The 23844-nt window shown below is 42.1% G+C and overlaps 1 protein-coding gene and 1 long non-coding RNA gene across 3 annotated transcripts in view; one reads left to right on the top strand and one right to left on the bottom strand.

The window, feature by feature from the left end:
- Positions 1 to 16835, top strand: part of LOC139553894 (heme-binding protein 1-like) — a 31168-nt gene extending 14333 nt beyond the window's left edge. Inside the window, exons 3-5 of the mRNA XM_071366653.1 lie at positions 10949 to 11090; positions 11208 to 11391; positions 11979 to 16835. Of these exons, the coding sequence (XP_071222754.1) occupies positions 10949 to 11090; positions 11208 to 11391; positions 11979 to 12150 (498 nt within the window). The 3' untranslated portion in view covers positions 12151 to 16835. The remainder of the gene's footprint in view (positions 1 to 10948; positions 11091 to 11207; positions 11392 to 11978) is intronic.
- On the bottom strand, positions 1896 to 22045 carry LOC139553895 (uncharacterized). Of its 2 annotated transcripts, XR_011670755.1 has the most exons (3): positions 21578 to 22045; positions 21125 to 21275; positions 1896 to 4073 (listed from the first exon to the last, which is right to left on the bottom strand). It is a non-coding gene; the product is annotated as an uncharacterized lncRNA (long non-coding RNA). The 2 variants fall into 2 exon arrangements; XR_011670754.1 differs by having other exon boundaries at positions 21125 to 22045.
- Positions 22046 to 23844: the final 1799 nt, after the last annotated feature.

The raw sequence follows: 23844 nt of genomic DNA, 5'->3' as shown, positions 1-23844 counted from the left end.
GCTACAGGACAATAGGCAAGCAGCTTGGTGAGAAGGCAACAACTGTTGGCGCAATTATTAGAAAATGGAAGAAGTTCAAGATGACGGTCAATCACCCTCGGTCTGGGGCTCCATGCAAGATATCACCTCGTGGGGCATCAATGATCATGAGGAAGGTGAGGGATCAGCCCAGAACTACACGGCAGGACCTGGTCAATGACCTGAAGAGAGCTGGGACCACAGTCTCAAAGAAAACCATTAGTAACACACTACGCCGTCATGGATTAAAATCCTGCAGCGCACGCAAGGTCCCCCTGCTCAAGCCAGCGCATGTCCAGGCCCGTCTGAAGTTTGCCAATGACCATCTGGATGATCCAGAGGAGGAATGGGAGAAGGTCATGTGGTCTGATGAGACAAAAATATAACTTTTTGGTCTAAACTCCACTCGCTGTGTTTGGAGGAAGAAGAAGGATGAGTACAACCCCAAGAACCCATCCCAAACGTGAAGCATGGAGGTGGAAACATCATTCTTTGGGGCTGGTTTTCTGCAAAGGGGACAGGACGACTGCACCGTATTGAGGGGAGGATGGATGGGGCCATGTATCGCGAGATCTTGGCCAACAACCTCCTTCCCTCAGTAAGAGCATTGAAGATGGGTCGTGGCTGGGTCTTCCAGCATGACAACGACCCGAAACACACAGCCAGGGCAACTAAGGAGTGGCTCCGTAAGAAGCATCTCAAGGTCCTGGAGTGGTCTAGCCAGTCTCCAGACCTGAATCCAATAGAAAATCTTTGGAGGGAGCTGAAATTCCGTATTGCCCAGCGACAGCCCCGAAACCTGAAGGATCTGGAGAAGGTCTGTATGGAGGAGTGGGCCAAAATCCCTGCTGCAGTGTGTACAAACCTGGTCAAGAACTACAGGAAACGTATGATCTCTGTAATTGCAAACAAAGGTTTCTGTACCAAATATTAAGTTCTGCTTTTCTGATGTATCAAATACTTATGTCATGCAATAAAATGCTAATTAATTACTTAAAAATCATACAATGTGATTTTCTGGATTTTTGTTTTAGATTCCGTCTCTCACAGTTGAAGTGTACCTATGATAAAAATTACAGACCTCTACATGCTTTGTAAGTAGGAAAACCTGCAAAATCGGCAGTGTATCAAATACTTGTTCTCCCCACTGTATATATATATATATATGCTTGCCAAATCATGCTCAGGTATAGACTTGCTATCTGAACTTCATTAGTGTTTGTTGTGGGTTTGAGGTATTTGGTTTAACCTGTCAATAGTTCCCAATTATAATCTTTCACAATGAAGACTCAGTTTCTGCCCCATCTACTCTAACTTGCATGGCCTGTATGTAGAGTTTCTGTCAGAGTTTCACTAGAAGAAAAGGAACTCCCAAGTATTAATTTGCATGGCCTGTATTTGGAATAGAAGCTGTAGAGCTGGTAGTATTCATTTTAAAAGCATTTTCGCCTTTTCACCTTGCAGTTCTGGCGATGAGGTGGAGGCAAGCGTACCCTGACCATCCGTTACGATCAGAATCCTCTGCCTGAGGCGGAGCCGCTTGAAGAGGCACGCAAACGAGGCAAACCAGTTCCTCCTGCAACTCGTCTTGTGTGACAACAAGAAAGTCATGTTTTACACTGGATTTAGGGTCTACCGTACTCTAAAAGCAGAAACAGATTAACACACACTTAAACTCGACTTTAGCGCTTAACCTTAATGGATCAGTGGTTCCTCTTTCTGTGCTGTGTTAAACTGGGCTTCCTTAAACTGGAGTTAGCTGTTTGTTTCAATGCATCACAGTACACGGTCAGCAGGATATGTACTGAAATGCATGTGCAAAGGCCTAGCTCAGAAACACTAACTATACTGAACAAAAATATAAACGCAACATGCAACAATTTCATTGATTTTTACTGAGTTACAGTTCATATAAGGAAATCAGTCAATTAAGATAAAATCATTAGGCCCCAATCTATGAATTTCCAATGACATCTATGCAGCTGTTGGTCACATACCCCAAAAAATGGGCCTCTGGCTCTCGTCACAGTGTTTTTGTGCATTCAAATTGCCATCGATAAAATGCATTTGTATTCGTTGTCTGTAGTTTATGCCTTCCCATACCATAACCCTCGCCCACACAACGCCATACACGTGGTCTGCGGTTGTGAAGCCGGTTGGACATGCTGGCAAATTCTCTAAAACGATGTTGGAGGTGGCTTATGGTAGAGAAATGTAACATTCAATTCTCTGGCAACAGCTCTGGTGGACATTCCTGCAGTCAGCATGCCAATTGCACGCTCCCTCAACTTGACATCTGTGGCATTGTGTTGTGACAAAAATGCACATTTTAGAGTGGCCTTTTATTCTCTACAGCACAAGATGCACCTGTGTAAAGATCATGCTGTTTAGCTTGTTAGCAACCTGTAAACATGTTCAAAATCAGACAAGGACATCACTAGACAGTCAGGGATTCTTCCTCTTCTGGAGGAGGGAGATGATGGCCAATAAACACTTCCTTATTAAGGACCTTCTGTCGTATTAAGGCGTCTTTGTTAATTCCACCATTTTAGCCAAGGTGATAATCTAGCCCTGGATCATGACTCCCGATCCATTACATTACACATACATCATTGGACGAAGGCGTCTTCTGTACAGGGGTGTTTTGTATATATTGTAATGGTAGGCTCCTTGAGAGTACATCTTGGGTTAGGGATAATCTAGAAAATGTACATTTTATAAAATGTTTACATAAAATAATGTACTTTGTTTAGTTGTATAACTTATTCATTAACCCATACAAAAAAATCATAAATGTTTGTACTCTAACAATAAACTATGATAAATTCATCCTGCGTAGCTGTTCTTTTTACTTGCATATAGCTAGTATGAAATGCTGGGGGGAAAAATAAATAAATAATAATAGTCGCCCAACTCGCGCTTCATCTTTCCCCACTTGTCTGCATTTGAAAGTTTCTCTCCAGTTGATAGTTGTTGTTGCACATCACAAAAAAGTCACACAATTTGGTTCCTGTGGTAATTGTGATTGTTTCAAGGAGAAAGCACCATCTACATTTGAAGTGAGGTATGGACAACCCTTGTAGCTGTTCTGATCTGGCCATTTAAAAAAAAAAAGAAGACGTGAGAAGGAGTCTCAGAGTCTGATAAGTCAATACAGAGTCCAAGAACAAGAATGATGCTTTCCCCCACCGCCTAAACACAAAGGTTGATGGGGATGAATGGCAACTTAATTTTGTCGTCTGAGAACTGATTACGCTTCATATGTTCCCCAAGGACTGTGGTTTAAAATCCTGGTCGCAGCGCCAGCGCATTTCTACTATTACTGTCAATGACAACCACATGTTTCTGTTGAGACGTGACACCAAGGCTGACTAGGTGTGTTTACAATATGATGAAAGCTGATATGTGACTGGGATTGCCATTTTATTTTGGATGGGGAAGAAGTAATCCCCTCAGCCAATTCAATAAGCCTCCTAGTCACTTGGGGAAGAAAAAATCTAATTTCTCTATATAGCCCTTCTTACATCAGCTGATATCTCAAAGTGCTGTACAGAAACCCAGCCTAAAATCCCAAACAGCAAGCAATGCAGGTGTAGAAGCACGGTGGCTAGGAAAAACTCCCTAGCAAGGCCAAAACCTAGGAAGAAACCTAGAAAGGAACCAGGCTATGAGGGGTGGCCAGTCCTCTTCTGGCTGTGCCGGGTGGAGATTATAACAGAACATGGCCAAGATGTTCAAATGTTCATAAATGACCAGCATGGTCAAATAATAATAATCACAGTAGTTGTCGAGGGTGTAACAAGTCATCACCTCAGGAGTAAATGTCAGTTGGCTTTTCATAGCCGATCATTAAGAGTATGTCTACCGCTCCTGCTGTCTCTAGAGAGTTGAAAACAGCAGGTCTGGGACAGGTAGTACGTCCGGTGAACAGATCAGGGTTCCATAGCCGCAGGCAGAACAGTTGAAACTGGAACAGCAGCACGGACAGGTGGACTGGGGACAGCAAGGAGTCATCATGCCAGGTAGTCCTGAGGCATGGTCCTAGGGCTCAGGTCCTCAGAGAGAGAAAGAAAGAGAGAATTAGAGAGCATACTTAAATTCACACAGGACACTGGATAAGACAGGAGAAGTACTCCAGATATAACAGAATGAACCTAGCCCCCCGACACAAACTACTGCAGCATATATACTAGAGGCTGAGACATGAGGGGTCAGGAGACACTGTGGCCCCATCCGATGATACCCCCAGACAGGGCCAAACAGGCAGGATATAACTCCACCCACTTTGCCAAAGCACAGCCCCCACACCACTAGAGAGATATCTTCAACCACCAACTTACCATCCTGAGACAAGGCCGAGTATAGCCCACAAAGATGTCCACCACGGCACAACCCAAGGGGGGGCGCCAACCCAGACAGGAAGATCACGTCAGTGACTCAACACACTCAAGTGACGCACCCCTCCTAGGGATGGCATGGAAGAGCACCAGTAAGCCAGTGACTCAGCCCCTGTAATAGGGTTAGAGGGAGAGAATCCCAGTGGAGAGAGGGGAACCGGCCAGGCAGAGATGGCAAGGGTGGTTCGTTGCTCCAGAGCCTTTCCGTTCACTTTCACACTCCTGGGCCAGACTACCCTCAATCATATGACCTACTGAAGAGATGAGTCTTCAATAAAGACTTAAAGGTTGAGACCGAGTTTGCGTCTCTCACATGGGTAGGCAGACCATTCCATAAAAATTGAGCTCTATAGGAGAAAGCCCTGCCTCCAGCTGTTTGCCTAGAAATTCTAGGGACAATTAGGAGGCCTGCGTCTTGTGACCGGAGCGTACGTGTAGGTATGTACGGCAGGACCAAATCGTAAAGATGGGTAGGAGCAAGCCCATGTAATGCTTTGTAGGTTAGCAGTAAAACCTTGACATCAGCCCTTGCCTTAACAGGAAGCCAGTGTAGGGAGGCTAGCACTGGGGTAATATGATCAAATTTCTTGGTTCTAGTCAGGATTCTAGCAGCCGTATTTAGCACTAACTGAAGTTTATTTAGTGCTTTATCTGGGTAGCCGGAAAGTAGAGCATTGCAGTAGTCTAACCTAGAAGTAACAAATGCATGGATTAATTTTTCTGCATCATTTTTGGACAGAACATTTCAGATTTTTGCAATGTTACGTAGATGGAAAAAAGCTGTCCTTGAAACAGTCTTGATATGTTCGTCAAAAGAGAGATCAGGGTCCAGAGTAACGCCGAGGTCCTTCACAGTTTTATTTGAGACGACTGTACAACCATCAAGATTAATTGTCAGATTCAACAGAAGATCTCTTTGTTTCTTGGGACCTAGAACAAGCATCTCTGTTTTGTCCAAGTTTAAAAGTAGAACGTTTGCAGCCATCCACTTCCTTATGTCTGAAACACAGGCTTCTAGCGAGGGAAATTTTGGGGCTTCTCCATGTTTCATTGAAATGTACAGCTGTGTGTCATCCGCATAGCAGTGAAAGTTAACATTATGTTTTCAAATGACATCCCCAAGAGGTAAAATATATAGTGAAAACAATAGTGGTCCTAAAACAGAACCTTGAGGAACACTGAAATTTACAGTTGATTTGTCAGCGGACAAACCATTCAGAGACAAACTGATATCTTTCTGACAGATAAGATCTAAACCAGGCCAGAACTTGTCCATGTAGATTGGGTTTCCAATCTCTCCAAAAGAATGTGGTGATCGATGGTATCAAAAGCAGCACTAAGGTCTAGGAGCACGAGGACAGATGCAGAGCCTCAGTCTGACGCCATTAAAAGGTAATTTACCACCTTCACAAGTGCAGTCTCAGTGCTATGATGGGGTCTAAAACCAGACTGAAGCATTTCGTATACATTGTTTGTCTTTAGGAAGGCAGTGAGTTGCTGCGCAACAGCTTTTTCTACAATTTCTGAGAGGAATGGAAGATTCGATATAGGCTGATAGTTTTCTATATTTTCTGGGTCAAGGTTTGGCTTTTTCAAGAGAGGCTTTATTACTGCCACTTTTAGTGAGTTTGGTACACATCTGGTGGATAGAGCCGTTTATTATGTTCAACATAGGAGGGCAAAGCACAGGAAGCAGCTCTTTCAGTAGTTTAGTTGGAATAGGGTATGCAGCTTGAAGGTTGAGGCCATGATTATTTTCATCATTGTGTCAAGAGGTATAGTACTAAAACACTTGAGTGTCTCTCTTGATCCTAGGTCCTGGCAGAGTTGTGCAGACTCAGGACAGCTGAGCTTTGGAGGAATACGCAGATTTAAAGAGTCCGTAATTTGCTTTCTAATGATCATGATCTTTTCCTCAAAGTTCATGAATTTATTACTGCTGAAGTGAAAGCCATCCTCTCTTGGGGAATGCTGCTTTTCAGTTAGCTTTGCGACAGTATCAAATAGAAATGTCAGATTGTTCTTATTTTCCTCAATTAAGTTGGAAAAATAGGATGATCGAGCAGCAGTGAGGGCTCTTCGATACTGCACGGTACTGTCTTTCCAAGCTAGTCGGAAGACTTCCAGTTTGGTGTGGCGCCATTTCCGTTCCAATTTTCTGGAAGCTTGCTTCAGAGCTCGGGTATTTTCTGTATACCAGGGAGCTAGTTTCTTATGACAAATGTTTTTAGTTTTTAGGGGTGCAACTGCATCTAGGATATTGCGCAAGGTTAAATTGAGTTCCTCAGTTAGGTGGTTAACTGATTTTTGTCCTCTGACGTCCTTGGGTAGGCAGAGGGAGTCTGGAAGGGCATCAAGGAATCTTTGGGTTGTCTGAGAATATATAGCACGACTTTTGGTGCTCCTTGGTTGGGGTCTGAGGAGATTATTTGTTGCCATTGCAAACATAATAAAATGGTGGTCCAATAGTCAAGGATTATGAGGAAAAACATTAATATCCACAACATTTATTCCATGGGACAAAACTAGGTCCAGAGTATGACTGTGACAGTGAGTAGGTCCAGAGACATGTTGGACAAAACCCACTGAGTCAATGATGGCTCCGAAAGCCTTTTGGAGTGGGTCTGTGGACTTTTCCATGTGAATATTAAAATCACCAAAAATTTGAATATTATCTGCTATGACTACAAGGTCCGATAGGAATTCAGGGAACTCAGTGAGGAACGTTGTATATGGCCCAGGAGGCCTGTAAACAGTAGCTATAAAAAGTGATTGAGTAGGCTGCATAGATTATGACTAGAAGCTCAAAAGACGAAAACTTTTTGTTTTTTTTGTAAATTGAAATTTGCTATCGTAAATGTTAGCAACACCTCCGCCTTTGCGGGATGCACAGGGGATATGGTCACTAGTGTAACCAGGAGGTGAGGCCTCATTTTAACACAGTAAATTCATCAGGTTTAAGCCATGTTTCAGTCAGGCCAATCACATCAAGATTATGATCAGTGATTAGTTCATTGACTATAACTGCCTTTGAAGTGAGGGATCTAACATTAAGTAGCTCTATTTTGAGATGTGAGGTATCACGATCTCTTTCAATAATGGCAGGAATGGAGGAGGTCTTTATTCTAGTGAGATTGCTAAGGCGAACACCGCCATGTTTAGTTTTGCCCAACCTAGGTCGAGGCACAGACACGGTCTCAATGGGGATAGCTGAGCTGACTACACTGACTGTGCTAGTGGCAGACTCCACTAAGCTGGCAGGCTGGCTAACAGCCTGCTGCCTGGCCTGCAAATTATTTCATTGTGGAGTTAGAGCCCTGTCTATGTTGGTAGATAAGATGAGAGCACCCCTCCAGCTAGGATGGAGTCTGTTACTCCTCAACAGGCCAGGCTTGGTCCTGTTTGTGGGTGAGTCCCAGAAAGAGGGCCAATTATCTACAAATTCTATCTTTTGGGAGGGGCAGAAAACAGTTTTCAACCAGCGATTGAGTTGTGAGACTCTGCTGTAGAGCTCATCACTCCCCCTAACTGGGAGGGGGCCAGAGACAATTACTCGATGCCGACATCTTTCTAGCTGATTTACAGGCTGAAGCTATGTTGACCTCTTGACTGTTTCATCCTAACATCGTTGGTGCCGACGTGGATAACTATCTCTATACTCGCCAGTTTTAGCTTTAGCCAGCACCATCTTCAGATTAGCCTAAACGTCGGTAGCCCTGCCCCCTGGTAAACAGTGTATGACCGAAAGTATAAATAAAATGGTCTGATTTGCTTTCCTCAAGTTAGTGTTTGGCTGGAGTGTAGGTTTAAATAAAGGAGAGATGCGTTACCTTTTAATGCCTGCGTCAATTAACACTGTGTAGTCTTTTTGTGTCAATCAACACATCCCATACTAAGAGGATGATCTCCATGCTGGCTCCTAACGGTACATCTGTTGGTATACAGTTACCAAATCTTGTCAGTGGCCACTTTTCTATCCACAGTACTCATGCGAGTAAAGTCACCGTAAAAAAAATAAAATCACGACAGCTGTGATGGAAACATGAAGTTTCGGTACAATTGCATATATGCCGACAATTTGTTCATTCGACACGGTGGGATATTTTTGTCTGTAAAATGTATTATGCGAGAAATGGCGGCGGAAACGCCTTTTATGCGCAAATACTGATAAAGTCGAAAGTCAACATGGAGTCACGCGATGATATGGTGCGTGTGGTCCTCCCACTACGACTCGGGGAAGCATGCAGTTTATTAGGCTACAGATTAAATAAATGATGAATTTCACAGTTCATCATGGTGAACGTGCAAGGTGATGAGCTTGATGCTCCTTTCCAATAAATATTGAGGGTCTTATTCTAGTGACATGATGATCGATGCTTGTCTGCTGTTTTGACAAATATAAGATCAATCAAATTTGATTTATAAAACCCTTTTTACATCAGCCGATGTCACAAAGTGCTATACAGAAACCCAGCCTACAACCCCAAACGGCAAGCAATGCAGAAGCATGGTGGCTAGGAAAAACTCCCTAGAAAGACTGGAAACTAGGGAGGAACCAGGCTCTGAGGGGTGGCCAGTCCTCTTCTGGCTGTGCCGGGTTGAGATTATAACAGTACATGGCTAAGATGTTCATAGATGACCAGCAGGGTCAAATAATAATCAGTGGTTGTAGAGAGAGAGGGAGAGAGAGACCCATCAGTAGAGTTAAATGTGATGGAAACCCATTTAACTTGTTGGTTTTTTAAATTCGGTACATGGGAATTTAACAGTAAGTTGTTTTTTTTGTGTGTGTGTGTGTTTTTATGTGCACTGTCATCACACACAGCCTTTTATCTGCAAAAAAATGATGTCCAAAGAAGGGCCAGATGTATACAGAATGGTCTCGTCTGCGTAGAGGTGGATCAGAGAATCACCCGCAGCAAGAGCGACATCGTTGATATATACAGAGAAAAGAGTCGGCCTGAGAATTGAACCCTGTGGTACCCCCATAGAGACTGCCAGAGGTCCGGACAACAGGCCCTCCGATTTGACACACTGAACTCTATCTGAGAAGTAGTTGGTGAACCAGGCGAGGCAGTCATTTGAGAAACCAAGGCTATTGAGTCTGCCAATAAGAATACGGTGATTGACAGAGTCGAAAGCCTTGGCCAGGTCGATGAAGATGGCTGCACGGTACTGTCTTTTATCGATGGCGGTTATGATATCGTTTAGAAAGAGACGGTCCAGATTGTCTAGCCCAGCTGATTTGTACAGATCCAGGTTTTGCAGCTCTTTCAGAACATCTGCTATCTGGATGAAGGAGAAGCTGGGGAGGCTCGGGCAAGTAGCTGCGGGGGGTGCGGCGCTGTTGGCCGGGGTTGGGGTAGCCAGGAGGAAAGCATGGCCAGCTGTAGAGAAATGCTTAGTGAAATTTTCGATTATCATGGATTTATCGGTGGTGACCGTGTTACCTAGCCTCAGTGCAGTGGGCAGCTGGGAGTAGGTGCTCTTGTTCCCCATGTACTTTAGTGTCCCAAAACTTTTTGGAGTTAGAGCTACAGGATGCAAATTTCTGTTTGAAAAAGCTAGCCTTTGCTTTCCTGACTGACTGTGTGTATTGGTTCCTGACTTCCCTGAACAGTTGCATATCGCAGGAACTATTCGATGCTATTGCAGTCCGCCACAGGATGTTTTTGTGATGGTCAAGGGCAGTCAGGTCTGGAGTGAACCAAGGGCTATATCTGTTCTTAGTTCTACATTTTTTGAAAGGGGCATGCCTATTTAAGATGGTTATGGAAATTACTTTTAAAGAACAACCAGGCATCCTCGACTGACGGGATGAGGTCAATATCCTTCCAGGATACCCAGGCCAGGTCGATTAGAAAGGCCTGCTCGCAGAAGTGTTTTAGGGAGCGTTTGACAGTGATGAGGGGTGGTCGTTTGACCGCGGACCCATAGCGGATGCAGGCAGTGGTCGCTGAGATCCTGATTGAAAACAGCAGAGGTGTATTTGGAGGGCAAGTTGGTCAGGATAATATCTATGAGGGTGCCCATGTTTATGGATTTAGGGTTGTACCTGGTGGTTTCCTTGATAATGTGTGTGAGATTGAGGGCATCTAGCTTAGATTGTAGGACTGCTGGGGTGTTAAGCATATCCCAGTTTAGGTCACCTAACAGAATGAACTCTGAAGATAGATGGGGGGAAATCAATTCACATATGGTGTTCAGGGCACAGCTGGGAGCTGAGGGGGGGTCTATAACAGGCGGCAACAGTGAGAGACTTATTTCTGGAGAGATTAATTTTAAAAATTAGAAGCTCGAACTGTTTGGGCATAGACCTGGATTCTGTCGCAAATTGAATGGAAACCTGACGACTGACTCTATTAACATGCTGAAACAAAGTGTTGCTGTTACACTGCATTAGACTTTATTAAATGCATAGATAGTGACCCAGTGCTCTCTCTCTCTGTGTGTGTGTGTGTGTGTGTGTGTGTGTGTGTGTGTGTGTGTGTGTGTGTGTGTGTGTGTGTGTGTGTGTGTGTGTGTGTACACAGTGTGGAGACGTGCTCTATGAGAAGAGAAACTATGAGAAGGCCCACTGGGCGTGTATCACGGTTCATGAGGACACCTACGAGCAGAGCATCTGTTACGGCTTCATGAAGCTCATGAGATACATCTGCCAGCAGAACTCCTCAGGTGAGTCCAAAACCGCCTTCATAGGAGTCATTGGGCCTATATTCTTCTAACCTTATCCTTGTTTAGCCAAGTCTAGTTCAGACTCCTGACTCTTTGTTGTCCATGTCCTGTCCTTAGGTAGCTATCTGGGTATGACCATCCCTATCCTGACTGTGATCCGTACGGACGAGAACCACTCTGTCTTGTCCAGGGACGTCACTGTGGCCTACTACCTGCCCACAGAATACCAAGTCCAGCCACCCCTGCCTTCTGACACTGAAATAAGCATTGAGGAATGGCCTGCCACCATTGTATACACAAGGTAGAAGTTTGGAATTATTTTGCTCTGCTTGGTCAATTTTATGGCAATACAATATGAAAGTAGATGAATTATAAACGTTTTAAATTGTAATCATTACTGGAACCATTGTCAGTTTGAGGCATAAACAAGTTCACAGTTTCTAGCAAAACGAGTGAATTTCAAAAAAATTCGGCCTACAGTTAGTCAACAAGTTAGCTTGCTGGTTTTCGGGAACCCAAAACCAAATCTCATGTACGTAACTAGCTAGCTCCTCGATTGGTCACAAACATTAAGTCAGTCACATGAGGCTATTTAGCTAAAGTTAATGACATTATTTTAGTCAGTTAGCCACCAATACTTTTATGCTAGCCACCATGTTGTTGCATCCTTCCAAAAATGACAGTGGCTGCAGTTTTGTTTTAATTTAGCATATTGTTTTGGACAATCTCAAAGCAGAGTCTATTCAAAAGCCTCGTGAATTTACACAGCAGAATGAGAGTAAGGAAGTTATAATGACTCCAGTGTTAGACCTGCACCTGCAAACGCACACCTCCCTTACTTGAATCAAATCTCATTCGATTCCTATGTGCCCCTTTTCTAACCTCCAGGTCCTTCACTGGTGCCACAAACGAGGTGACCATCATTAATGAGATCAGCACCATGGCGGAAATGCTCGACTCCCCCGCCACGCATGTGAATGACTCGTTCATCGTGGCCGGCTATACCAACCCTGCGGTGGCGAACCGACAGAACGAGATTTGGTTCCTGGAGCGGCCTTGAGGGTCAGCCTAACCTTGGCCCATCCTCCTAAACTTGACCCACCCAACACCCCCTTATCCCAAATCTACTGATTCACCCCTTCCTGTTCTAGTATGAAGAGACTTAGGGACTTTGCTGCAAGGGCCCTTATTACTAGTCCTGTGCGAGGCTGCATCCTTTGGGTCCATGAACACCTTTACGATAGGGCATCTAGTCTAGATATTTTACTCTGCTGTTTTCCTCACATAGTCAGTGCTTGACATCCACCAAGTAGGACAGATGTTTTTTTTTACTTGTCGAAAAATGGCCTGCAACACCATTTTTTACATCATTGTATGATGCAAGGAACCACTTTACAAAATAAAATAGAGAATCAGACAAACATGTAGAATACCATCTGCCTATTGGCTTCTTTGCCTGTCTCAAAATACAACACTGCCCCTTTAAGGCTCTCCTGGAAGAAGGTTGGCCACCCTTAGCCTATAAAATATTGCAACTTTACAACTACAACCAAATACTTTGTCTTCATTAAAATAACTTCCTTATTCAATTAATCAGGGAACAAATGGCTAAGGTAGACTACTTCAAAGCAAGGTAACTAACAAATACACGTTTATCTAATATATTCTGATTTCATGGGATATCTTTTGACCACGTGCGAGTTATTTGTCAATGAGGCTATTCTAATAATATTTTGAACGTTGTCAGAATGACATGGCCAATGTTTAAAAGAGGGGAATCCCAGCTCACCAACTGTCAGATGTATTTCTCAACTCCCAATGTTGAGCGCTTGATAGGAGGTTTTACAACATGGCTATGTAGCATTGCTTTAATAATGCACCCGTTCATCAATGTCGTACTGGAGTGCCCGGTGACATGAAAATGACATTAATGCATGCTAAAAGCTGAATAGTTAGCTACAGAGAACTAGCCAGGCTAAACAAGATGTTTTGAATTGGCTATGTAGTTAGTCTGTTGTCTGTCATTATTACAGGTTACCTCACTGCTACAATGTCTGTCTGTCCATGGGCCTGCTCACCCACGCAGGTGATTCACACACCATTACTTTTCCAGGATTTTAATGACCGTACTCTGTTTGCTGACCAAAAATGAGCTATAACTGGATAAAAAAATAGAAAGGAATATCAACAAATGTGCACACGCCTGTCAATGCAATACAATTCTACTCCGATGCGAACAGTGTGCAAAACATCGCATACGGAAGACACTTGTGATTATTTTTTTACTTGTCCATTCGGATAACTTAAATCTATATTCTGCTTGCCCAACTTTTGTTTTTTTACTTGTCCCGGACAAGCGTTAATGTTGAGCCCTGATAGTCTTGACGACCTCCGAAGGGTGAGGAGTCGTGACGTTTACTTGTCCCGGACAAGCGTTAATGTTGAGCCCTGATAGTCTTGACGACCTCCGAAGGGTGAGGAGTCGTGACGTTTACTTGTCCCGGACAAGCGTTAATGTTGAGCCCTGATAGTCTTGACGACCTCCGAAGGGTGAGGAGTCGTGACGTTTACTTGATGTTCTGTGAAAAGTGGATGGATATTAGAGCCATGCCTTTAGAGAGTTGGGCCAAATTTAGGTTGTAAAATATAATTCTAGACATTCAGTGACATAGCATTGTTTAAATATTCCCCATGTCATGTTAATGGACAGCTAACATGGCTGCCATAGAATGTTGTAGTGTCATGTAAATGCATCATAATGCAGAAAAACTCAATGTCCCATCTCTCTAAATACATGGTTCTGGTGGATCCTAATTATTGCGCCAGTCACACTGTACACCTTGAAGAACTGGAATTCTTACCAGGTAATTAACAATCCTGAACGATGACTGCTATTCCAGTCTGCTGTAGGGGGGATAAGTGCAGTCTTCACCATGGTAACTACCACCTTTTAGACAATTTAATGCTATAGGAGGGTGGATTTTATTAGTTGTGAAGTGTAAGTAAATCGTGTCATTCTCTTTCTGTCAATGAAACACTGAGCATGACACATAGACAAACACCGGATAAATTTTACAGCCAACAGTCTGAATGTATAAGCACGGCGAGACAGAAAATACGTATTACTACAAACCAAAATCACTGAGCTTTGTTGTATGACAATCGAGCATGCCATCTGCTGCATACTACACTTTTCTATGCTCTTTCTGAGAGTCAATGCATTCCTCATTCTTAAAGCCATGATGTTCACAAACGACCTATTTCTGTCTCTCTCTCTATTTAACTAATGTTCCAATCCAGACATTGCTTTGTGTGTGTGCACTATTTGTGTGTGCACTATTTGCAAGTTACCTGACACTGCTGACGAGAAACGAGTAAGATTGAAAACAGAGTAAATGCATGGAACCTATCATATACACGGTTATATTTGTTTATGTTATCTGAGTAAGAAAAGTGATTTGTTTTTAGTCCACAGCATTAGGGTTCTATACCCCATTTTAACGAAAATCCATTAAAGCTCAAAATAACAATTCAAGAGGTATTTTCTATCTTCCAAATATTTTGTAATGAAACCAATTACTAAGAGGATGAATTTAACATAAGAAAAGTGATGTATCATAATATCTATTTTGTTGACTCAACAATACATAGGAAAGTTCTAGATCTATCAGTTGTTTTAAAGGAGAATAGGCCATTATTGCTCAACACCGGGCTGTATATTGAAGTAGCTGTGACAACACTAGTCACAGTATGTCAGGTAACTGTACTTTGCCAAATCATCACTGTGTAAAGTCTTGTTCAGGAGATCATCTTTCTCATTGCGGGTTAATGACCAGTCATAACCATTATTTTACCATGTACCCCATTCAGCAGTATGTAAACAAACAGCATCTCAATCACTTCAATCGCCAAGTCCAGTCTGAAAGTAGTTCAAAGAAACGGTCGTCCCCATGACTTCAGTGTAGTGATATTATAACGGGCGCCTTTAACCAAGTTGTTTCAGTGGTGGTTAGTCTTAACTGTTTGGCCTCTGCAGCTTTTTACACTTTAGGTTAGTTGTTTTCCTGCCCGTAATCAGAGCTGATGTAGGATGTAACGTTAAAGTTCTAAATGTGATGTAGACACCACGTAGGATGTAACGTTAAAGTTCTAAATGTGATGTAGACACCACGTAGGATGTAACGTTACAGTTCTAAATGTGATGTAGACACCACGTAGGATGTAACGTTAAAGTTCTAAATGTGATGTAGACACCACGTAGGATGTAACGTTACAGTTCTAAATGTGATGTAGACACCACGTAGGATGTAACGTTAAAGTTCTAAATGTGATGCAGACACCACGTAGGATATAACGTTAAAATTCTAAATGTGATGCAGACACCACGTAGGATGTAACGTTAAAGTTCTAAATGTGATGTAGACACCACGTAGGATGTAACGTTACAGTTCTAAATGTGATGTAGACACCACGTAGGATGTAACGTTACAGTTCTAAATGTGATGTAGACACCACGTAGGATGTAACGTTAAAGTTCTAAATGTGATGTAGACACCACGTAGGATGTAACGTTACAGTTCTAAATGTGATGTAGACACCACGTAGGATGTAACGTTAAAGTTCTAAATGTGATGTAGACACCACGTAGGATGTAACGTTAAAGTTCTAAATGTGATGTAGACACCACGTAGGATGTAACGTTACAGTTCTAAATGTGATGCAGACACCACGTAGGATGTAACGTTAAAGTTCTAAATGTGATGTAGACACCACGTAGGATGTAACGTTACAGTTCTAAATGTGATGTAGACACCACGTAGGATGTAACGTTACAGTTCTAAATGTGATGTAGACACCACGTAGGATGTAACGTTAAAGTTCTAAATGTGATGCAGACACCACGTAGGATGTAACGTTAAAGTTCTAAATGTGATGTAGACACCACGTAGGATGTAACGTTACAGTTCTAAATGTGATGTAGACACCACGTAGGATGTAACGTTACAGTTCTAAATGTGATGTAGACACCACGTAGGATGTAACGTTACAGTTCTAAATGTGATGTAGACACCACGTAGGATGTAACGTTACAGTTCTAAATGTGATGTAGACACCACGTAGGATGTAACGTTAAAGTTCTAAATGTGATGTAGACACCACGTAGGATGTAACGTTACAGTTCTAAATGTGATGTAGACACCACGTAGGATATACCGTTAAAGTTCTAAATGTGATGTAGACACCACGTAGGATGTAACGTTACAGTTCTAAATGTGATGTAGACACCACGTAGGATGTAACGTTAAAGTTCTAAATGTGATGTAGACACCACGTAGGATGTAACGTTACAGTTCTAAATGTGATGTAGACACCACGTAGGATATAACGTTAAAGTTCTAAATGTGATGTAGACACCACGTAGGATATAACGTTAAAGTTCTAAATGTGATGCAGACACCACGTAGGATGTAACGTTACAGTTCTACGGAATTGGAGCATGCAGAATGATTTGAACTGGGTGTCCGCCATGACTCCAACACGTCTCACTAACAGACTGGTCCTTTGGGAACAGTTGGCACGAAGGCAGTTTGGTGGATTTTTGCAAACATTTTTCAGTGTTCTTCGTAAAAGTGTGCTGTACAGAAAAACATTTGAAATGCAATGACGAAAGCTACTATGGATTTCTTGATTGTTTTTGTTAAAATGTTTTATTTCCTTTAAGAAATAAAAATGATATTAAATCTGTGGGCCTTCGTGTGATTCTAGCAAAGATGGTGGGGATAGATATTTCCCTATAAAATATACAATCGTAATAATAACCTAGACTACCTTTTAAACCCCAAAAAGTTTAATTAGTCAAGTCCAAACATACGAAAACAGATCAGCATCTGTAAAGTTCGGCTTCAAACCGATCTGGTGCCAGTGAGCACAGAAATGGCAACATACTAGAAATGAGGCTATTGAAACCTGGATGTTTGACGGAGGCATGAGGTTACTAGGCCCCAGCTCAGTGCTGTGCCTGAGGGAGCAGGAATCACCAGAGGGAACATCTGACACGGTATTGACAAATGACCTGATTCACACCCACACAAGTGTGTACATTTCTTTTATGGAGATCAAAATGCATAGTCTACAAAAGATGGCAAGGGGCAGACCCTTTTTTTCCTTCTTGGGAACAAATTCTTCTCCCATGACAAGGGAACAATTGGGGGCTCAGCAACACAATCAGTTACACAAACCCTAACAAAAAGGAACCATGCACCATTTATCACCATACCATATCAGGCTGCCACATGGATATTATGCAATGCCCAGGGAGAGGCACACATATGTAAGTTAGACCAGTTGCCCTCAACATTGAGTAAGACAATGAAGGAGATGGTTGCTGAGGCAAACCTGTTGTGGCCATGGCATCTTGTCTAGACCATAATCCAAGATGACTTCCTTACAGGGAAACTAAACCGACCACGCTGAAATAGATCTTGCATCTATTTGAGAAGCTAGACGCGCTGCAAGTCCTGCCTATCCCATCTCATTGGTTTTCACGAGCATACAAACCCAGGAGAGATTCATCAAAGATAACTAAAAACTAACTAGATTTCCCCTTTTATCTCTGGATTAATCGTTGGAGTAGAGAAACACAATTTTGTATGACTTCGGGTCAACATTCTGCAAAGAACCAGGAAAAATATATAAGACCATAGCAGTGGAGGCTGGTGGGAGGAGCTATATGAGGACAGGCTCATTGTAATGGCTGGAATGGAATAAATGTAACGGTATCAAACATATGGAAACAACATGTTTGACTCTGTTCCATATATTCCATTTCAGCCATTACAATGAGCCCGTCGTATAATACCTCCCACCAGCCTCTACTGGACCATAGGCGTGTCAGGTTAAATAACAACCCAATGTTCATCTCCCAAGTCAAACTTAGCTAGCTAGCTAAATGTCCATTGAATGTTTCATGTGTGTTTCGACCCTCCCCCCACTTTTTTTATTTCACCTTTATTTAACCAGGTAGGCTAGTTGAGAACGAGTTCTCATTTGCAACTGCGACCTGGCCAAGATAAAGCAAAGCAGTGTGACACAGACAACAACACAGAATTACACATGGAATAAACAAGCCAATGACACAGTAGAAAATAAAGTCTATATACAGTGTGTGCAAAAGGCATGAGGAGGTAGGCAATACATAGGCCATAGGAGCGAATAATTACAATTTAGCAGATTTACACTGGAGTGATAAATGAGCAGATGATGATGTGCAAGTAGAGATACTGGTGTGCAAAAGAGCAGAAAAGTAAATAAAATAAAAACAGTATGGGGATGAGGTAGGTAGATTGGGTGGGCTATTTACAGATGGACTATGTACAGCTGCAGCGACCGGTTAGCTGCTCAGATAGATGATGTTTAAAGTTGGTGAGGGAAATAAAAGTCTCCAACTTCAGCGATTTTTGCAATTCGTTCCAGTCACTGGCAGCAGAGAACTGGAAGGAAAGGCGGCCAAATGAGGTGTTGGCTTTGGGGAGGATCAGTGAGATATACCTGCTGGAACGTGTGCTACAGGTGGGTGTTGTTATCGTGACCAGTGAACTGAGATAAGGCGGAGCTTACCTAGCATAGACTTATAGATGACCTGGTGCCAGTGGGTCTGGCGACGAATATGTGGAGAGGGCCAGCCGACTAGAGCATACAGGTCGCAGTGGTGGGTGGTATAATGTGATTTGGTAACAAAACAGATGGCACTGTGATAGACTGCATCCAGTTTGCTGAGTATTGGAAGCTATTTTGTAGATGACATCGCCGAAGTCGAGGATCGGTAGGATAGTCAGTTTTACTATGGTAAGTTTGGCGGCGTGAGTGAAGGAGGCTTTGTTGCGAAATAGAAAGCCGATTCTAGATTTGATTTTGGATTGGAGATGTTTAATATGAGTCTGGAAGGAGAGTTTACAGTCTAGCCAAACACCTAAGTATTTAATTGAATGAATATAATTGATTCATAGTTGGTTTTGGTATTTCAACCTGCGTGTCATGATCACATCTGGTGTAGATGGACAAAATCAACATGCGCATGATGGCACATGCACTTGCGTGGCCGGTTTGGTCAGGGTGTTAAGAAATTCAGCACATCAGACTAGAGTTGGTGCACTAACTAGGGCATGTTGTTCAGCAGCACCACAAGGGTCCAGTGTCCTCCTGGCTATCTGATAATTAATTTCTCTGATTCCCCTAGCAACCAGTCACTTCAGCTCCAGTGGCTTGATGGCTGTTGACAGTGGTTGAGGAGTAGTTTATAGCCCTATAGCATTTTCTCCATTTTAGTTTAAGGTTTCACTCGAAATCCCACTTTTTTTTTTTTTACTGAAAAAACAACCAAATTGGACATTCTAAGTCCACAATGCTTGAACCACATCGGGAGACCACTTTTGAGGTCTGTGAAAAATCAAACATTGTAATTTTTGGTTGTAGATACCCTTTAATTAAACTGTGCACCAGTCAAACACTTGTTTGGTTAGTGGTGTTTCTGAAGCAAACGTGATTGCAGAGCTAGCTAAACAAATCGCCACTGAATTTATGCAAATAATCATGATATCATTGATTGATGTATTAATTGTTGCAAATAATCATATCATTGATTGATTGTTGCAAATAATCATGATATCATTCTGCCAGGTAGGCTACGCTTGTAGTTAGCATTTAACCGAGAAAAACCTTTCCATCTACCAGAAGACGATTAGCATTATTAGCATAATCGCTAACTACTACACAAAACGCACAAGCACCGACAATACGAATCACTGATTCATTTTGTTAATGTCTTATGATAATCTTGGACAAATTAATACATTTGAATAAATTCAATACATTTAGTTGATTTCAATACAATTTTGAATATTGTTGAATTATGTTTTAATGTCTGGATTCCGTGAATCCATCCAAGTTCTCCACATCGCGGATTTTATAGAACACTTGTAGTTGTTGGATTGGGCCTTTGCTCTAGAGCCACAGCATTCCACTACTCCAGCCAGTTGAGACAGAATAGTGAGATGGGTGCTACAGTACAGAGGCCTCCACTCCTGGGATTAGTCTCTAATGAGTGAGCACTCAGCGCACCATGAACTAATTTGCACTGACAAGCAATTATTTTAACTAGGCAAGTCAGTTAAGAACAAATTCTTATTTACAATGATGGCCTACCAAAATGCCTCTTGCAGGGACGGGGGCTGGGATAAAAAATATATGACAAAACACATCACGACAAGAGAGACACCACAACACTATATAAAGAGAGACCTAAGACAACAACATAGCATGGCAGCAACACATGACATCACAGCATGCTAGCAACACCAAATGACAACATGGTAGCAACACAACATGGCAGCAGCACAAAACATGGTACAAACATTATTGGGCACAGAGAACCGCACAAAGGCGAAGCAGCCACAACTGTCAGTAAGAGTGTCCAGTGCACCCTGGGATGCATATGTTATATCTTTAGAATTAATTAGTTATAATGAATTAAGTCATATCACATAGAGGGAAAATGTACTTCCAAGTAGCGAAGATTATTTTTTTTTAAACACCCTGCAATGACAAATCTCAGCCACAAGATGGAGGCATACCAAAACAAATGTCACATGTCCCAGGGTCAAAAGGGAGGCCACTCCTTTTAATGCAGGGTTCCTTTAATACAAGCATACAAACCGAGGAGAGATTCATCAAAGATAACTAAAAACTAACTAGGTTTCCCCTTTTATCTGTGGGTTAATCGTTGGAGTTAGAGAAACACACAATTTTGTATGACTTCGGGTCAACATTCTGTAAAGAAGCAGGAAAAATATATAAGACCATAGCAGTGGAGGCTGGTGGGAGGAGCTATATGGGTATGGGCTCATTGTAAAGGCAGAATTGGAATTCATGGAAACAACATGTTTGACTTCGTTCCATGAATTCCATTCCAGCCATTACAATGAGCCCGTCCTCCTATAGCTCCTCCAACCAGGCTCCACTGGTGCTAGGATAGATACCTGGCAATAGGCGCGATTCCCTAGCCTCGTCAATCTCCACACACTTGACCAGCAGCGTGGGGCAGGTGTCTCGAGACAGGTCGTTCACCAACACCTGAGGAGTGAGGAAGAAGATGTGCCTGGACCTCCATAGTGCCCACCTCTGCAGTGACTGAGCACTCCGTGGTGGACAAGGAATGGAAATGTCAGAGAAGACCCTGTTCAAACATGTCTTATATCCTTACCTCGGCCCTGTTCAAACATGTCTTATATCCTTACCTCGGCCCTGTTCAAACATGTCTTATATCCTTACCTCGGCCCTGTTCAAACATGTCTTATATCCTTACCTTGGCCCTGTTCAAACACTTAAGATACATGTGTTGCAATTTACCTGTCAACTCAGCCTAGTTTTATAGACTAGACATAACATAGTAAACGTAAATTCGGGACACTCAAATTAGTATGATATGTTACCTTTGCTGAGGAGCTGTCAAGGCTTGGGAAGTCGTTGTAATATGTTGTTCTACTTGAGTTGTCCCTGTGAGGCTATTAGTGTTCTCAATATTTGGTATATGTTGTTGTCCATAGCTTACTTATCAGCCTCATAAACAGGAACTACCATTAAAACATAATGATCTTCATCAGCAGCAGCTTCCTCAATATGTCTCAGCTCACTGTCAGCTGTGGAGCCCTGACCAAATTCACCCCGCAGTGAGTTACGGGGGGACATAGGGGGTGGCAAAGTTATGTAATTCACCCTCTGACTCTTGCCTGTGAATGCTGCGCTGCGGTTTGAGGTTGTTTTTCGCCAGCCCAACAAACTTACATTATTCGTTTTTGACTAACCTTTTGCGGTACTAATGCACCCCAAGTCATTTGGTTTGTACCACTCATTTTCACTTGTGGTATTGATTTCTAGCAAGAAGCCGTGCGGTGGCAATACGAAAATTGTAAACAATCAAATATATAAATAAGTACTTCCGGGGTCGCAGGTAGGCCTGATAATGGCTTTAAATAGTTTATGAAAAACATTTAGGTTTTCATGTCTTGCTAATACAGACGCATTTCCAACTTTTAATAGTTTTTACAAATTTCACTAGGGACTTTTGTTTTTCAGTTCATGTGGGCTGGGACACTAGAAAAGAAAGAAAAAGTTGGTTCATTTCCCGCAAATGTTGCTATGTTACCATGGCAATGAAGGGACTCAAATGGCAAATGTTGACGTTCACACGTTTTCAGGTAAAAGCAGCTAGCTAAGCTAGATGTTTAACCAGATAGCTAGATAAATCACAACGTTTCCAAAAATGTTGTTCCTCTGCTTATCGTATGTGTTGTCTTGCTGTGCTGTGCATATTGCTGTAAAGCAGCTTCAAAGCTACTGTTGTTAGTTAGCGTTGCCAGCAGGGACTGTGTGGGGAGGGGGTGGTGTCAGTGGTGTCCACCCACTGCTCAATGGGTGAAAACGCGCTTTGATGATGAAATGTAACTTCCTTGTGTTATAAAATACATTTTACCAAGACAAATATGATTATTCATGTTCTTAATCGTTCAGAGGCGTCTTTCTCTAACATAGCATATGGAATTGTTTTATGATGGTCATAAATGGATCATTTAGCTATTTGAGTTAGAATTTTAGGACCCCTGTAGGTATCACATTTTAAAGTATTACATTCGGACTGTAATAGTACTATAGCTCATAGAAACAAATTGAAAAACACATTCATTAAATTCATTAAACAGACAGCCCCCCCCAAAAAATAATAAGGAGTAGGGTTTTGAAGTCTCTGTCCTATATCTAGGAGATATAAGAAAGCTCAGGAAATATTTTTGTTTTTTGGACACATATTTAACAAAAATGTACTTCCATCATTTTTTTTATACCTGGTATGACACTTGTGATTGTCGTAGAGCAAAACGGAGAACACCATCATGTTCGTGAGAATAGTGGGGTCATATTAGTTTGTAGCCCAAATGGTTCAGGCACTACAGACAGAAGTTGGCACGTTGGCGGAGATGAGTCCCGTGGAGGTAGTAGAGCAAAACTGGCGTTTTCGTGAGAAGAGCGATTTTCGGGATGTCTCCACCTCTGACAAACAGCGCTGTAGCTCTGCCACTTTCCACGCAGACGCGGAAGGCCAACATAAAAATAGCGGAAGGCCGACATAGGCGGATATCTCTAGCTATAAATTGACGGATTTTGATGGGGATTTTTTTTTATTATGTTACTTAGTTTGACACACAGTGGATCAACATACTATTTTAAGCACCGAGCTCTGTAGGTTTCTCAACACTTTTGAGGGTTTTACATTTTGTGGTCATTGTCTTCAAAGTTGTTTACACGGGTCGCAAAAAGGAAAATTAGCATCATGACATGAGCTCAATTAGGAACAAAAATATAAACGAAACTTGCAACAATTTCAAAGATTTTACTGAGTTACAGTTCATATAAGGAAATCAATACATTTATATAAACTCATTAGGCACTAATCTACGGATTTCACATGACTGGGAATACAAATATGCATCTGTTGGTCAGAGATTCATAAAAAAAAAGTAGGCTTTAATTTTCAAAAGGCTTTGAAAATTAAAGGCTGGTATAAGCTCATTGCTCCATTGACAATATATAGAGATGTGCTTATTTTTGTGAGAAATCTTTGAAAAAATAACAATAATTTTTTATTACTATGAGAAGTGTATACTAAAATATGAAAATACTACATGTTATGTCTCATAATCTATAT

Source organism: Salvelinus alpinus, chromosome 25, assembly GCF_045679555.1.
Source record: "Salvelinus alpinus chromosome 25, SLU_Salpinus.1, whole genome shotgun sequence".
Taxonomy (NCBI): Eukaryota; Metazoa; Chordata; class Actinopteri; order Salmoniformes; family Salmonidae; genus Salvelinus; species Salvelinus alpinus.
This window is presented reverse-complemented; position numbering and strand designations above follow the sequence as displayed.